The sequence below is a fragment of the Trichechus manatus genome, unplaced genomic scaffold (genome assembly GCF_000243295.1).
Source record: "Trichechus manatus latirostris isolate Lorelei unplaced genomic scaffold, TriManLat1.0 scaffold00011, whole genome shotgun sequence".
NCBI lineage: Eukaryota > Metazoa > Chordata > Mammalia > Sirenia > Trichechidae > Trichechus > Trichechus manatus.
Window position 1 is genome coordinate 11,899,855 of NW_004443947.1, and position 17,615 is coordinate 11,917,469.

At 43.8% G+C, this 17,615-nt stretch overlaps 1 protein-coding gene across 1 annotated transcript; it reads right to left on the reverse strand.

The window, feature by feature from the left end:
• Nucleotides 1-14,237: 14,237 nt before the first annotated feature.
• Nucleotides 14,238-15,519, reverse strand: FBLL1 (fibrillarin like 1). The gene has a single exon (XM_004371220.3). The coding sequence runs from the start codon at nt 15,517-15,519 to the stop codon at nt 14,542-14,544; it is 978 nt and encodes a 325-aa protein (XP_004371277.1). The 3' UTR covers nt 14,238-14,541.
• Between the last annotated feature and the right edge of the window lie 2,096 nt (nt 15,520-17,615).

A 17,615-nucleotide genomic window follows, 5' to 3' on the forward strand; every position in this document is an offset into this window, starting at 1 on the left:
TATGAGACCACTAGTATAAAAACTCATGAAAAGATTTACACAAAAAAACAATCTTTGTTGGTTACTAGGGAAGTGAGGGGTGGGAAGGTAAAAACACTAAATAGACGATAGATAAGTAGTTACTTTGGTGAAGGGTAAGACAGTAGGCAATACTGGGGAAGCCAGCACAACTTGTCCAAGGCAAGGTCATGGAAGCTCCATAGTCACATCCAAACTCTCTAAGGGACCAAATTACTGGGCTGAGGGCTGGGGGGACCATGGTCTCGGGGAACTTTAGCTCAATTGGCATAACATAGTTTATAAAGAAAGTGTTCTGCATTCTACTTTGATGAGCAGTGTCTGGGGTCTTAAAGGCTTGTGAGCGGCCATCTAAGATACTCCACTGGTCCCACCCTATCTGGGACAAGGGAGAATGAAGACAGCCAAAGACACAAGGGAAAGATTAGTCCAAAGGACTAATGGACCACAACCACCACAGCCTCCACCAGACTGAGTCCAGCACAACTAGACAGTGTCCAGCTACCACCACTGACTGCTCTGACAGGGATCACAATAGAGGGTCCCAGACAAAGCTGAAGAAAATGTAGAACAAAATTTAACTCACAAAAAAATACCAGACTTACTGGCCTGACAGACTGGAGAAACTTTGAGAATATGGTCCCCAGACACCCTTTTAGCTCAATTGTGAAGTCACTCCTGAGATTCACACTTCAGCCACAGATTAGACAGACCCACAAAACAAAATGAGACTAAAGGGGCACACCAGCCTAGGGGCAAGGACCAGAAGGCAGGAGGGGACAGGAAAGCTGGTAATGGGGAGCCTAAGGTCGAGAAGGGGAGAGTGTTGACATGTCATGGGGTTAGCAACCAGTGTCACAAAACAATACGTGTATTAATTGTTTAACGAGAAGCTAGTTTGCTCTGTAAACCTTCACCTAAAGTACAATAAAAAAAGAAAAAAGTTATTTGGTAACTAATAATTGATCACTATGATGAAAGTTTTATAAATTCCTATTTTAGGATATTCCCATCCTTTTAGGTTTTTTTTCTGGGGGGGGAGGTGGTTAGTATTTTTTCTGAAGTAAACTTGGAAACTGGCTCATACTTGGGATTTACCTCCTTTTTTCCATAATAATGACTACATACTATGTAGATTGTTTTTTTCAGGTATAATATTTAATGATTTGAATAAAAAATTCTGATAGTTTGTGTTTTCAGTTTTCCTAGAACACCTCAGGTTTTCAGGGCAATTTGTTGAATACGTCAAAAATTATTTTATTTGGGAAGAGTTGATGATGGCTGAACAACATTATTAACATATTTAATGTCACTGAACTGTACATGTGAAGATTATTAAAATGGCAAACGTTACTTATATATTTACCACAATTAAAATTTTACATAGCTCTGCATAGAACCTAATACAAATTCAATAAATATGCAACCACTCTTACTGGTTTTGGTTTAGTTTTGGTTCTGGACCTCTCTTTACTTTTTGTGATAAACATTATTGAGGTATGGTTTGAGTACAATAAAATTTTAACTATATATTTAAATAGGTTTGACAAATTTATACACCCATGTAACCACCACCCCGATCAAGATATTTCCATCACCCCAAAAAGTTCACTTGTGCTCCATCCTATTCAATTCCCTTCTATCCGCATCCCCAGGCAATCACTGATCTGCTCTCTGTCACTGTAGAATGGATTTGTCTCTTTCTGAGTTTCATATGATGAAGCACTCAGCTGCTAACCAAAAGGGTGGTGGTTTGAACCTACCCAGTGGCTCCATAGGAGAAAAACCTGACAATCTGCTCCTGTAAAGATTACAGCCAAGAAAACCCTATGGGGCAGTTCTAGTCTGTCACGTGGGGTCACCATGAACTGGAATTGACTCAACAACACCTAACAAGAGAGTTTCATATAAATACAATATTTTTTATTTACCCCAATGCCTCTATCCACTCCAGCTCTAGACCCACTTTCTGTCTCTGCAGATTTGCCTCCGGTATATACTCTTGTGTCCAACTGCTTTCTTAGCATGATGTTTTTGAGATTAATCCGTGTTGTTGAACATTATCAGTAGCCATTCCTTTTTATTGCTGCCTAGTGATTCCTTGAATGGTTATACCACAATTTGTTGTACAAGTCTATGTGGACGTGTTTTTATTCCTTTAAGGTACATACTTAGGAGTGGAATTGCTGAGTCACATGGTTAAGTGTATGTTTAACATAGAAACTGGGAAACTTCCTAAGACGCTCCATTTTATATTCCCACCAACAATGTATGCGTTCCACTTGGTCTACATCCTTGCCAACCCTTGGTATTGCTAGTCTTTTTAATTTTAGCCATTTTTATGAGTATGTAGTGGTATCAATCTATGACTTCAATTTTTGTTTCCCTGATGACTAATGACATTGAACATGTTTTTAGGTGCTTCTCAACCATTTGTATGTCTTTTGTAAAGACTGTTCAAAAACTCATTTTTAATTGATTTTTTTTGCCTTATTGAGCTGTCAGAGTTCTTTATATATTCAAGATAGAAATCCTTTGTTAGATATGTGTTTGCTAATATTTTCTCCAAACCTGTGGCTTGTCGTCATCTTCTTAACAATATTTTGAAGATCCAGAGCTCTTTATTTCATTGAAGCCTTATTTTTTTTTTCTTTTACGGTTTGCACTTTCTGTGTTCTAAGAAGTCTTTACCTACCCAAGGCTGTGAAGATTTTCTTCTGTTTTATTCTATACGTTTCGTCATTTTAGTTTTTGGGTTTAGGCCTATCAGACAGTCTGAGTTATATGTATATGGCAGGAGGTAAGAGTTGAGTTTTTTTTTTTTTTTTTTGCATGTGGATATCCAGTTTCACCATCATTTGTTGAAAAAAGACTATCCTTTCTCCTTTGTGGTTGCCTGGGCCCAGAGATGGAGGGAAGGAGGGATTACAAAGAACCTGGAGGAAAACTTGGAGTTATAAATTCACTGTCTTGACTGATGATCATTTCACAGGTATATACATATGTCAAACCTCATCAAATTATATACTTTAAATATGTGCAGCTTATTGTACATCAATTATACCTCAGTAAAGCTTTTTAAAAAATATATAAAATAACCACTTACACTTGTGTCAACACATCCACTTCTACTGATCATGATTATGAAACTTATGATTCAGCAGATTCTGGACAAGGACGTAAAACTGAATTATCAACATACTGTTTTTTTTCTTGTGGCTCTGGGCTCCTTCTCATAATGCTACTTGAGTCTAAAACTTTCCCAGTGCTGTGAAGAGGAACACTATGCGCTGGCTAACCTGAACCATGCATGAAGAGGCTCTTAGTCCAGAAGCAAACTTCAGTTTACAGCTGCCCTGGGGTCTTTCACACACCAAGAGCCAGTGATCACTCAGGCTTGGGAATAGAGAACCCAAGAGTTAGGAGGACTCTCAGACTGCTGATTCAAACTCAGAACTTAAAGAGAGAAAAAACTTCCATAGAAGTCAACTGAAATGTACTCCGTCACACAGCAAGTTCGTAGCACAACTAAAACTCTACCTTAGTTTCTCGCCCTATTCCACTGCTCTTTTTCTTTTTTCTTCTTTTTTATACCTTCTCCATGTTGGGAAAATAGCATATGGCACCAGAATGTCATCCAAATAAACAAAAAGAATTAGGTTATAACATCCAAGCAGGAAATAGCCATCAACTAATATAGAAAAAGCAGGACAAATAAAGTAAATGGGAAAATTCATAGCAAAAAGTGCAAACATTTGTATAAATGGACTAAACTTGCCAATTAAAGGAGATTATCTAAGTCTGAAAGTTAAAAAAAAAATATGCTTTTTATAATAGATGTAACTAAGTAAAAGCACTGTCATGGTTTGAATTATGCCCCCTAAAAATGTATATCAATTTGGCTGGGCCACAATTCCCAGAAGTATGTGGTTGTCCTCCATTTTGTGATTGTAATTTTATGTTAAAGAGGATTAGGGTGGGATTTTAACACCACCCTTACCCAGGTCACATCCCTGTTCCAATGTAAAGGGAGTTTCCCTGGGGTGTGGCCTGCACCACCTTTTATCTCTTGTGAGAGATAAAAGAAAACAGAAGCAAGCGGAGAGTTGGGGACCTCATACCATCAAGAAAGCAGTGCCGGGAGCAGAGCGTGTCTTCTGGACCGGGGTCCCTGTGCAGAGAAGCGCCTAGTCTTTTTTTGCTTTTATGGTTTGCATTTTTTGTGTTCTAAGAAATCTTTACCTACCCAAGGTTGTAAAGATTTTGATGAGAGGGCCGACAGAGAGAGAAAGACTTCCCCTGGAGCTGACACACTGAATTTGGACTTCAAGCCTACTTTACAGTAGGGAAATAAACTTCTCTTTGTTAAAACCATCCACTTGTGGTCTATCTGTTACAGCAGTACTAGATGACTAAGACAGTCACCTAAACAGTTTGAAAGTAAAGGGGTAGAAAAAGATCAGACAAACACTAACCAAAAGAAAATTTGTGTAGCTATATTAAAATAAGCAAAATAAATTGGAAGGTAAATGCCATCATTAGGAATAGAGGTCATCATATAATCATAAAAAATCCAATTAATCAAGAAGACATAATTTAAAATATATATGCAATCAAAAAAGTAGCTCGGAAACAAAGCAAAAGTTGAAGTAACTGTCAGGGGGAATTAGACAAATCTGTTACAGAGGGAGGTTTCAACACCTCATTACATTACTGTTAGGTCACGCAAACAAAAAACGTCAGAAAAATTTAGATAGAACACTACAAGCTTGAGTTGACGGACATATATTGAATTCTGCTTCCAGCAGAAAGAGTACACATTCTTCTCAAGCATAGACAGAACATTTACAAAAAAAATTGATCTTGTATAAGCTCATAAAGAAAGATGAGTTAATTTTTAAAAATCAGACCACATTTTCTGAGTACATAATTAAGTTATTTGATAACAAGGTAAATTAAAAATCACTACATATTTTCTGATGGCTTGAGAGGCAGTATGAGCAGTGGTTAAAGCAAGTATTCTGGAGCATAGGCTCAAATCTTGCTCTGATACTTGCTTGGCATATGATCTTAGGCAAATTTCTTTACTTCCACGTGCCTCACCACATGCAAAATGGGAATAATAGTACCTTTTTGTGGTATTCATTAATGTTGTTCAGATGTCTTCAGTTTTCCACCTTTGGAACAAATAGTAGCACTGCACTTCCTGGCTCCCTTGTGGTTGAGTAGGTTCATATGACTAGTTCTGGCCAACTAATAAGTTGTGATTGGAAATGATGCTTGCCACTTCTCAGCTAGATCATTTAATCACCGGTCTGAGATCTTCCAGAGCCCCCTTTTTCCTCTAGCACGACAACCAGTGGCATTCAAGACAGTGGCTGCTCTGTCAGCCTGACTCCCTGATTGACTAAAACTAGCAGAACCCTCCTCCCCCAACAAATAATGAAGGAACCATACCATGAGGAAGAAATAAAATTTTATTCTTTCTGGGCTACAGATCTTGGGGACTATTTGTTACCACAGCATAACCTGGCCTATCCTGACTGACATAGAAACTGGTACCAGAAATGGAATGCTGCTGTATAACAGAAATGTATAATAAGTGGCATTGGATGAAGGACTGGCAGCAGGTGGCAAAAAAAAGGCTACCAGAGGTTGGAAGGATGGCAATTCATGTTATGCTCAGGTAAAATGTCAGTAAAGTGATAATTTGGAAGGTAGGTAAAGTACCAATGAACTCGTACCCCTAGGAGAAGCTGGAGAAGAGCATGTTAGTAGTGTGTATTGGCAATTTTGTTTCAGTTTGATAACTCCAAGAAAGAGATGAGTTCAGAAAGGAACTGGCCACTCTGCAAACAAAAAAAAAAAAGGGAGAGAAGGCCAAGTAATAAAGTAAAGAAGGCCAAGGAAGTAGCTACGATGTTGAACCATGGAATCTCAACCAGGTAAGAAAGGAAGTTGAAGAGATAGTGAAAAGATGGTGCATCAGTGAATTGGAAGTCTTCTGAGGCTGAATAATTGTTGAATCTGGGGTTCATGCAGGCAGTGAGAGGACCCGGTGGCACAGTGTTTAAAGCATTCGGCTGCTAAGCAAAATGTCGGCAGTTCTAATCCACCAGCTGCTCCTATGGATGAAGATATGGCAGTCTGCTTCCATAAAGATTTACAGCCTTGGACACCCTATGGGACAGTTCTACTCTGTCCTACAGGGTCTCTATGAGTCGAAATCGACTCAACAGCAGTGGGTTTGGTTTTGGTTTGGTTTAGAGGCAGTAAGGTAGACAAATAAGTGGAGAGGAAGGAAGTTTGAGGTGGGAGAAGGCTAAAGTCACATGAGGGGAGAGGCAATGTTCTCCATGAAAACAACCTCAGGTTTCTTCTTCAGCTTCTCTTGTTCAGTGTCTCTGGAAGTCTTCCTGTGTGGCAGAGATTTAAAAAAAAAAAGAAAGAAAGAAAGAAAATCTGCCAAGCACAGTGACTACTGCAGGCAGCCAGAATTCTTGCACTGTGTTTCCAGGCGTCTGAGTCCTCCAGACAGGAAGCAGGGTCTCAAATGGGGGCAATGAATGGGAAGTGTCTAATGAGCAGAGGACTTAGAGCCATAGCTGCTGTGCACCTTGGCTGCCACCAGGCAATGGAAATGGCAAACATAAAAAGTAAAAGAAAAATGAAAAGATTTTGGAAAGATATCCATAAATCTTTTTGCTCAAGAGACAGAAAATTCCACTCAAATCAACTTGAGAAAAAAAAAGAGAGAGAGAATATATTGGTCCCTGTCTCAGTTATCTAGTGCTGCTCTAACAGAAATACCGCAAGTGGATGGGTTTAACAAACAGAAATTTATTCTCTCAGTTTAGGAGGCTAGAAGTCCAAATTCGAGGTGCCAACTCCAGGGGAAGGCGTTCTCTCTGTCAGCTCTGGGGGAATGTCCTTGTCATCAATCTTCCCCTAGTCTAGGAGCTTCTCAGTGCAGGGAGTCTGGGTCCAAAGGATGCACTCTGCTCCTGGTGCTTATTTCTTGGTGGCATGAGGTCCCTTTCCTCTCTTGCTTCTCTCTTTTATATCTCAAAAGAGATTGACTCAAGATACAACCTAATTCTGTAGATTGAGTCCTGCCTCTTTAACATAACTGCCTCTAATTTTATGCCTCATTAACATCATACAGGTTAGAATTTACAACACATAGGGTAATCACATCAGATCTTAAAATGGTGGACAACCACACAATACTGGGAATCATGGTCTAGCCAAGTTGATACACATTTTTGGATGACACAATTTAATCCATAACAGTCCCCATAAATAAAAAGTCCACAGGTTTTTTGGTTTCAGGCACAACTTGATCCGGGGCTCAAACAGCGTCCCCTGGGATCCTTTCATTCAGCTTGGCTTTCTCTGGGTTGGCTTTTTTGTTCCATTCTCAGACTGGTAGCTTCTGAATGTTTCAGCATCACCCCCTCATGGTCTCATAGTGGCTGCAGCAATTCCAGAGCTGACTGGACTCCCCACACCATTCAGGGAGAAGAGAATATATCTTCCACAAGCTTTCTTAGAAGAGAGAGCTTCTCTTTCCTACGAGGTCCACATGACTCACTAGCTCTATCTGGGCTCTCTGCTCTTTTCTGAACCTATCACTGAACCAGAAAGGCAGAATATACTCTTTGGCATAAGCAAACCAAGGTCCTTCACTGGTACTGGAGGTGGAATCAATCCCATGCAAATAGGATGAGGGAGGGGAGATTTTCCAGAGGAAATCTGGGTTATAAAGGGGATTGAATGATGGATGGCAAAAAAAGAACAAATGGCCCTCACTAATGCCTAGGGGAGCCCAGCCTTAGAGTCTGGATGAGAAAGTAAACATGACCAGCAAGCAGTATCCAGTCAGGCTCCAAAGGAACAGGAGTATCAACAACTGTGTTTCAGGCTTTGAGTTCAACCCTCCTCCTCTTTGGAATCTAAAAGATTGCATTCTGGGTTGTCACTGAAGCCCCAAGTACCAGCAGGCACAGCAGCAATGCTCAACTGTTCAAAATACTGTCCTAAATCTGCCTTTCCCAATCTTTGACAAAAATAGTATAGGACTTTAAATAGTAGGTCTCTCAGCCCTGGCTGCACATTAGAATTACCTGGGGGACTTATGAAAATACCAAATTTAATTTCTCCGACATAGAGAAGGAATACAATTCTGCTCCTGAACATCCCAGATGATTCACTTTCTAGCTACACCACCTTGGCCAATTCATGTCACATCCCTGAGCCTCAGGTTCCTCACCAGTGATACGGGGGTGATGACACCTGCTTCCCAAGGGTTATTGTGAGGGTTAAGTGAAGCAAGATGTATGGAAGTACCTAACACATCATACGTGCACATTAAATGGTGAGTAACTCAGAATATAGATCATGAGCTATGATTTCAGAGGAGAAGGACGTCCCTGTGAGCCACAGGGCATGGAAGGACTATCGGAGGTTCCTTCTTAAAGGAAGAGTGTTGAGATTGGAATGGGTGGAGAGGCAAAAGGGACATACACAGCACTGCTGATCAGAGACATGTGAGCTATGCCCACCCACTCAGCTGTTACCACCCACCACATTGCCTCCTCCCACTAGCTGGTCCCAGACTTTAATCACTTTAATGGCACTGAGCCTCAGTTTCCTCATCTGTAAAATAGGGATTATAATAGAACTTTACCTTGCTGGATTATTATAAAGATCAAATGATTTAATTCACTGATTCAGAACAAAATCTAAACAAGGGGAGAGATGTAGGCAGGAAACGACATCTTGACTTCAGGGTAGGGAAATTTTTTATGTATACAAAAGTGTTAACTATATAGGAAAACATTGATACATTAACTGCATTTAAATTAAGAATTTCTATTTGTCAAAAGACTCCATTAAAAGAATGAAAAGACAACCCATAGAGTGGGAAAAATTTTTGCACACGCATAACTGATAAAAGGCTTATGTCTCACACATTTAAAGAACTACCACAAATAAATAATAACAAATAACCTAAGAGAAAATTATGCCGAAGACCCAAATAAACTCTTCACAAGGCTAGACATCCAAATGGCTAATTAACATATGATAATGTGCTAAAAATATAAACTAAACCCACAATTGATCAAGTTTTTAAGGTGCATTAATGCCAAGGGTTGGTGAGAATAGGAAGCAAGAGGATTCTCGTGCTACACTGTTGGGGGAAAATATTTGCTAGTGTCTATTTCACGTCTACTTATATTGTTGTACAGAAATGTGAGTTTATATACACCAGGATACACATACAAGAATATCCATAGCAGCCTTGTTTGTAATAGCTGACACCTAAAAACAACCTAAATGTCCATCAGCAATAGAATAGCTAAAGAAGCTATGGTCAATTCAGACAAATAAATATTGCATCACAGCATTGTTCACGACAGCAAAAAGATGGAAACAACTTAGGTGCCCATCAGCGGATGAATGGATAAACAAATTTTGGTATAGTCACACAATGGAATACCACACAATGATAAAGAACAACGATGAATCCGTGAAAAATCTTATAACATGGAGAAATCTGGATGGTATTATGCTGAGTGAACTTAGTTGCAAAAGGACAAATATTGTATAAGACTACTATTATAAGAAACCAAGAAAAGATTTAAACACAGAAGACAACATTCTTCAACAGTTACAAGGGTGAGGAGGGAGGGAGAGGGGTATTCACTAACTAGAAAGTAGGCAAAAATTGTCTTAGATGAAGGGAAGGACAACACACACTGCAGGCAAAGTCAGCACAACTGGACCAAACCAAAGCTAAGAAGTTTCCTGATTACAACCAAACACTTCGAGGGACAGAGTAGCAGGGGTGGGGGTCTGAGGACCATGGTTTCAGGGGACATCTAGGTCAACTGGCATAACAAAGTTTTTAAAGAAAATGTTCTGCATCCCACTTTGGTGATTGGTGTCTGAGGACTTAAAGGCTAGCAAGCGGCCATCTAAGATGCATGAATTGGTCCCAACCCACCTGGAGTAAAGGAGAATGAAGAATACCATGGACACAAGGAAAGTATTAGCCCAAGAGACAGAAAGGGCCACATAAACCAGAGACTTCATAAACCTTCAAGTAGAGCCCCAGGCCCGGCCCCACACTTTAGAAGACTACCCTGGGCTTCCTTCACTGGCACCTCACCCCATGGACCAAGGACTCCACAGGGACCAGGCTAACATGCTGTGAGCCCATGCCCCTTCTAGATCATGCACTGGGCATCCAGAGCCCTGCTTCCAGCCTCTTCTCCAGGCTCCAGAGAGGAGCCCATGCTCCCAGTTTGCATCTCTAGTCCCAAGGGGTGGCTTAAAGGAGGCTGTTTAAAGGGGATGTGGACAAATCTTGGACTTGAGAGTTGGATGTCTACAAACAGGTGCATGAGGCCCCTCAGGAAGAAGAAGGGGCAGGCCCAGGGTCAGTGGCCCTCACGTGTTCCCTTCCCCTAGGTCACACAAATGTTCATTTTACAGCAACTCATTAAGCTGAGCATTTATGTCCTCAGCACTTTCTTGTACGTTTATTCTCATTGTTAATTTAAAATAACACTTTTTAAAATCAAATAAATGCTTAGCTTTACACCTGGGACATAATCCATGCTTGATAAATAGTAGTGTAGCAGGATCCAAATATACACACTATGACAAGATGTGCTCTTGCTCGGCAGCAGGGTTGGGGTTGGGAGGAGAAAGTGTTGACTGAAAGGAACTTGGTTTCTTTCGGATAAAAGTTCATTCCCTCAGATCTTCTCCCTCCCCATTCTCCTTCCCTTCATCCCAGGAGGAGTCTGGGCAGGGGGAGGCTGACAAGCATCACGGTGATGGGGTGGGCAGAGAGGCCTGATGGTGTACTGTTCCCAGCTGGGTCCTGCTGGCTGCACTTGGCCTGGAGTCCAGCCTCACCGCATCACCGCTGAGGTACCTCCAGCTGGACCTGCACTGGTGCTTGGACCTGGTTCACTACTGCAGCCCCTACAAGGGCCACTGACCCTCTGAGACTCAGCAGCAAGCTACCTCCAGCTCCCAGCTTGAACCAGTCTTCAGGAGCCCTGCTAAGATCCCCACACTCCAAGGCAACCCCTGGCATGTATATTAATTCTTAATTCTCTTCATTCTTAACACATAACTCTCAGCTACCTTATTGTTTTATTGTTACGGGTTGAATTGTATCCCCCAACAATATGTGTTGTAAATTCTAACCTGTGGATGTAATCCTCTTTAGGAATAGAGTTTTCTTATGTTAACGAGGCCATATCACTGTTGGGTGTGTCTTAAACCTAACCACTTTTGAGATACAAAAAGAGCACATTAGGCACAGAGCAAGCAGGCTTGAGTTGGGGAAAAATAGAGCCATGTGGACATCTCCACAGAAAGCCAAGAAGAACGCTAGAGAAGCTGAGACAAGGATGTTCCCTCAGAGCGGACAGAGAGCCTTCCCCTAGAACTGGCGCCCTGAATTTGGACTGCTAGCCTCCTAAACTGAGAGCAAATAAACTTCTGTTCATTACAGTCACCCACTTGTGGTATGTGTGATATAGCAGCACTAGGAAACAGAGACACTTATATTTGTTTGTAAAAAGAGGAATGATGGGAGGAAGGAAGAGCATGAAGAGCATACATTGTGTGCCAGGCCCCATGCAGTTACGTTCATATTGCACATTGCCTTCCTTGGCCAACTCTTACAATCCAGTAAGACAGGCACTTTGAGCTGAAAGTTCCCCTGCAGTCCTCAAATGGTCACTGCAGCATTCCAGGTCAGGTACTCAGTGCCACTGAGACCTCTAGATCTTCTGGGCCTCACCGCCCACCAGAGTGAGTCCCATCCTTTGCCCTGTCCTCAACCTCCACAACCAGGTGCCAGCTTCTCTCCTATATTTCCCTTGGGACTTATGCCTGCCTTTGTCTCGGTATATACCACGTCATTCCATTGGCCCAGGAACCACCCAGGAACCCATCTGCAGCCCAGAGAAATTCTTCAGGTTGTTTTCATGCCATTTCTCTATTGATGGTCCTCATTCAAGAAGCTCAGACATAGACTGTATATATATTGTGTGTGGGTGGGGGATGCCTGTGCCAGGAAAGAGGTAGAGTTTCCTCTAATTGCCTCCTCCCTGCTCTATTCCCATCCTGTAAGGAAGAACGGGGATTCCTTATCGAGACTGAGTTGGTTCTCAGGAAGGGCTGGATCCTGCATGTCCCTTGCTACAGAGGCCTTCCCTCCTCAGTGCTCCGCTCCTACAGTCTCTATAGTCTTCTTCTACTGAGAAGAAGGTTCCTGTCCCCTCGGAGTCCATCCCCAGCCTCAGGGCCTCATCCCAGCAATGAATTAGCCTAGGATTAGAGAGGAGTCCCTCTGTGGGGCAAATGGTTAACACACTCAGATGCTAAATAAAAGGTTGGAGGTCTGAGTCAACCCAGAGGCACCTCAAAAAAAGGGCCTGGCAATCTACCTCCAAAAAATCAGCCATTGAAACCCTATGGAGCACAATTCTACACTGATACACCTGGGGGTTGCTATGAGTTGGAACAGACTCAGCAGCATCTGGTGAGTGGTTAGGATTGGAGAGAAGGCTTTTCAAAGCAAAGGAACCAACATAGACTTCAGTGTAAAAAGGCATAGATTTTGAAGTCAGACTGACTTGGATTTGATTTCAGGCTGTGCCCCTTCCTGAGGGATCTTAAGCAAGTCTGTCATCTCTCTGATCTGAACTTTTCTCATCTGTTAAATGGGAATCATGACCCTTACTTTGTAATGAAGATTTCATCTTGTTTATGGAAATGCGTGGCTGGATTCTTATACACATTTACCTCTTTCATCCTTGTCTTCCTGAGTCAGCCTTGCCAACAAATCTATATTGTAGCTCTCCCTTATGTGTATAGGTGGGGAGGAGAGGATGGTTACCCTTAAAAAAATCTGTTTCACCTTCCTTTTTGTTCAGATTGTATGCTTTTGAAACAATATCCGCCCAAGCACATCTCTAGGAAGGCAAACCCATTCCCCAAATGATGCATTAGTAATTGATCCTTCCCGGACTAGTATCAATGACCTTGGCAATTGGCAATGGGTGTTTTTTGAATGTCCGAATGAACAAATGAAAGGCTTTTTTGAAGGTCTAATTTGGAGAGATTTACCAGGCTTTGGAGCATTCCCAGCTCTCCTGGGATGACTCACTCTCCTGCTCCCTTAGGGCTGGTTTGGAGAGCCAGCGTCCGAGGTACTGAATCCAGCATCTCAGGGTGTGCAGGAAATGCTGTTCAGAAGACTGGTACTTTCTGGCAGTCATTTTTCTGGCTGTTCCTCAGACACCTGGTGATGCCGCTCGGCTATGTTGAGCTCTGTCGTGTGAACACTCTGCTCGGTGGACCATATCCTACCTCCCTGACTGATTTTGCTATTTTGGAATCTAAGAAACTGGTGACACAATGAGGTGGAGGGGCGGGGGGATACACTGAGGACCACAGAGCCCTGTTTCTGGGTGTGTCCCTGTGTTTCCACTGAATGCGGGGACACTTGTGGTCTGTCCAGTGTGTGCCATGTGGAGGAGAGGTAAGATCACTCTGGCGTATGGGAAATAGCAATGGATTTAGAGCCCCAAAGACTGGCAGTTAAGTTCCATGTCCATACGGGCTGTGTAAACTTGGGCAACTAGTGTTCCTTCAGAAGGCCTAGTTTGTCACATGTAAAATGGAAATGATAACAAAACCATCTTGGGTGACGTGATGACTTAATGTAATAATGAATGCAACAGGGCTTAGATGAATAGCAAAGTAGTAAAGACCTTACTGTGGTTAAGAGTCTGACTCTGAGTCAGATAGAGTGTGTTAGGCTCTATAACTGTCCATCGATATCTAATACCCCCTCCAAGGTCAGGTTTGGTCATGTGACTTGGCCAATGGGAGCAGAAGTACCCCATCAGTTCCAAGGGAGAATTTAAAAGTTTATTAGCAATTCCTTGGCTTTCTCTTCCCTGCTCCTGTGATGGAGAAGTTGTCCCTGGGTGGTGCAAATGGTTAACGTGCTCACTGCTAACCAAAATGTTGCAGGTTCAAGTCCACCCGGAGGCACCTTCAAAGAAAGGCCAGGCAATCTGCTTCTGAAAGCTCAACCCCTGAAAACCCTATGGAGCACAGTTCTACGCTGACACATACGGGTTGCTGTGACTCCACAGCAACTGTTTTTTTCCACTGGTGACGGAGAAAGCATGTTAGAAGATGGGTGCTAGGGAGACAGGTCCCTTAGTGATTAGAATAAGCAGAGCTCCCAGGCTGGTCCTTGATGGGCCGCTATCATGAGTTGTTTTAGGTCACTGGGGCTTGGGGATTGATGTTACTGCAGCAAAACTCAACCTGGCCTCACTGACACCTGGGTACAGCTTCTTTATGTCATTTAATAGAAAACAAACAAACAAAACCCCAAAACGCACACAAAGAACACACAGAGTAACATTGAACACAACACAGTCTTGGGGAGACCTCAGGGACAGCCTGAGCTGGGTGCTACTTGTTGCTGCTCTTGGGCAGAGGCCGGTAGACCCCAACAACCACAGCGTGATCCCTCTCATAGGGCTCCAGGGTCAGCTGTTCTTGAGGCTTCAAATTCTCCTGCTGCAACTTCCTCACCTCAGAAGCAAACACCGCTTCGGCAGATGCCGTGGAGTCGATGCAGTTGGCCTTGATGGAAATGAGGAAGTGGCCCCCATTGCGCAAGAAGGTGTGGGCATTCAGAGCCAGGATGCGAGACTGATCTGGCTGGGCCACGTCGGCGAAGATCACGTCCACCATCCCGATAAGCATGCGGTACTTGAGCGGATGCCGGGCATCCTCAAGGACCGGGATGATGTTGGTTCGCTTCTTGGCCACGTTGACCAGATCGCGGCCGGCGCGGTGCGAGAACTCGACCGCGTAGACCAGGCCATCTGGGCCGATGATGTCGGAAACATGGGAGACAGTGGTCCCCGAGGCGGCCCCCAGGTACAGCACTTTGGACTTGGGCTTGATGTGGATCTGGTCGACCCCACCTAGGATGGCCGCGGCCAGCTTGGAGCGAAAGGGGTTCCACGTGCGGTACTCGAGCTTAACACCGCCCTCGGTCACCGTGACGCGCCGCTCGCCGTACACCGACTGGCCAGGCACCATGTTCAGCGTGACCAGCGCGTCCTCCGCTCCGCGGTAGATGAAGACGCCCTCATGCCGGTGCGGCTCCACCGACACCGCGCTGCCGCCCTTCCTGCGGCGGCTCTTGCTCTTGGCCACGCCGGTGCGCCCCTGCCCGCTGCCACCACGGTCCCTGCCGTCCCCGCCGCCGCGCCCCCGACCCCGGCCGCCGAAGCCGCGGCCCCGCACCCCGAAACCGCCCTTGCCCCCCGGGCCGCCGCCATCTCCTCCTGCTCCCTTTCCCCCGCCGCCGCGTCCGCCGCCCCAGCCGCCGCCCGACACCCCGGACCCGCCGCCGCGTGAGCCCACGGCCGACTTCATGGCGCGCCCTCGGCGCCCGGGTGGCTGGCGGCGGCTGTCAGGGGTCGCCGGTAGCTGCGGGCGGTTCTCAGGGGTTACCGGTGGCTCGGGGCGGTTGTCTCAGGGAGTAGGGAACGAAGGTTAGCTGCAGCGTTTGCCTGCAGGGTTAGCTGCAGCGGAAGGCGACCAGTGGCAACGGGAGGCAGGGGCGCGGTGGGCGGTGACCGGACTAGCTCTACTGCAGTCCCCGCATCCTCGGAGCCGCACCTCCACGCAGCGACTGGCGTGATTGCATCACACCCGCTCTGGCGGCCCTGCAGTCCCGGAAGCCCCTTCCAAACCCGCGCAGACGCTGCCTCCTCTATCGTAACCCTTTCTCCTCCCTGCCCCCCTTCTGGTCTTTTAGGGATCCTAGCCCTTTCTCTGGCCCACTGGAGAGGCGGTGTCTCTGAGACAGCAGAGGGAAAAGTACACATCAGTTTCATTCCTTACTTGCTGTGTGGTCTCAGGAAGTTTACCTGACCTTCTCTGAGGATCTTGTTTGAACTTGGGCAAGTTTCTTTTTCTTTTTCTTTTTTTGTGATTACTTATTGTGCACATAAACCAAAAGATTTATTGATGATCTTCACAAACTTTGCCATATGGGAGACATATATATGTGTATGTATATATATATATATATATATATATATGTGTGTGTGTGTGTGTGTGTGTGTATACATATAGCAAATATTGATTGACCATAATTATTGTGCCAGAGCATTGCTTAGCACTCGGAGTACAGAAATGTCTAAAACACAATTCCTTTTCTCAATGAGCTCACAGTCTAGTTTCACCCTTGGTTAACTGTAATAAAAAATAGGACCAGGAGCATACAAGAAGCACTGTATGAAGTGTGGATATACAGACAGGTAAGGGACCTATTCCAAAGAACTTTCATGAGATGTGCCTCAATTGAAAGAGACTCTAGAAAGGCCTCTTGTGCATGACTGCATCTTTGCTAGATGCTAAGTCATCTTCTTATAATTTTGAAAATTTAATTTAATACTGCCTATATTAAGTATATAACATTAATTTCTTTTATACCCAGACCATTTAATGGAGATTCATAAATCTCTGTCAAATCATGGGCTAAAATCCCTTCAGCTTTTGTATTCTGAGCTACCAGTTTCCAATTTAGAATCCGTAAGTGCTTTTTATTCTTTCTCAGAGCGGCTTTAAAAAACAGCTGAGTATCTTCCTTTAAGCAACAAGCTCTTTGCAAATATCCCCAGTTACAATATAGGCCAAACAATGCTTAGCAAGGGTGCTGGGGTCATCCAGGTGTACTTCAGGGCTTGCAGGTGGTCAGGCTGACTGTGCTTTTGTGGCTTCCATTACATACTTAGTCCTCAGTACAATTCTCTCAGAGTAACTTCTGTGGCAGCCACATCAGCCGTGGACTCCTGGCAAAGGCTGATGTCTTTGAACTGCAGAGATCTGAAAGCAAGAAAGTTCTTGTGATGCTAGACCAACAGCTCAGGAGTTTTCTGCTGTACTGGTCTAAAAAACTTGGAACTTTTTTTTTTTTTTTACTAGCCAGCCTCCTCAAATGTCAGGCAATATCACTGCTTTTCCTTGATGCTTTGCACTTTACAATGTATTTTTATTTTAAAGCAGCTAAAGATGTGAGTTCATACATACTTGATGCATTATTCAGAGCAAATTCGTTTGAAGGTTCATCAAGACCTTTCTACCTGAGCCACTTTTGCATGTTCCCTTTGTTTTAGTTCACTCAGTGTCTGGCCTCTTCGAGCCTAGGAATTCATGGTGATGTGCTCATCCTGTTAGGGAAAAATGCCCTTTGAAACATCATTCAAAAAAGAAGAAGGCTTGCTTTCTTTTCATTGTAGCTTTCATTTGAAAAAATTTAGTTAATTCAGCGTATTTGGGACCGCTATCATGTGACTTGAAAATTGTGTCTAAACATGTTCACCACCTCTCAATACACTGTGGATCATTTACTCACTGCCACAAGTCTGGAAGTCAGTCACTGGATCCTCAGGATCCTACTCCTATTTACTGAGTGCCAGTTGACCTTGAGTCGATCCTGACTCTTAGTGACCCCATGTGTGTCA

Bases quoted from the DNA above. Each gene is read 5' to 3' on its own strand.
- FBLL1 (XM_004371220.3), bottom strand. From the start codon at position 15,519: ATGAAGTCGGCCGTGGGCTCACGCGGCGGCGGGTCCGGGGTGTCGGGC.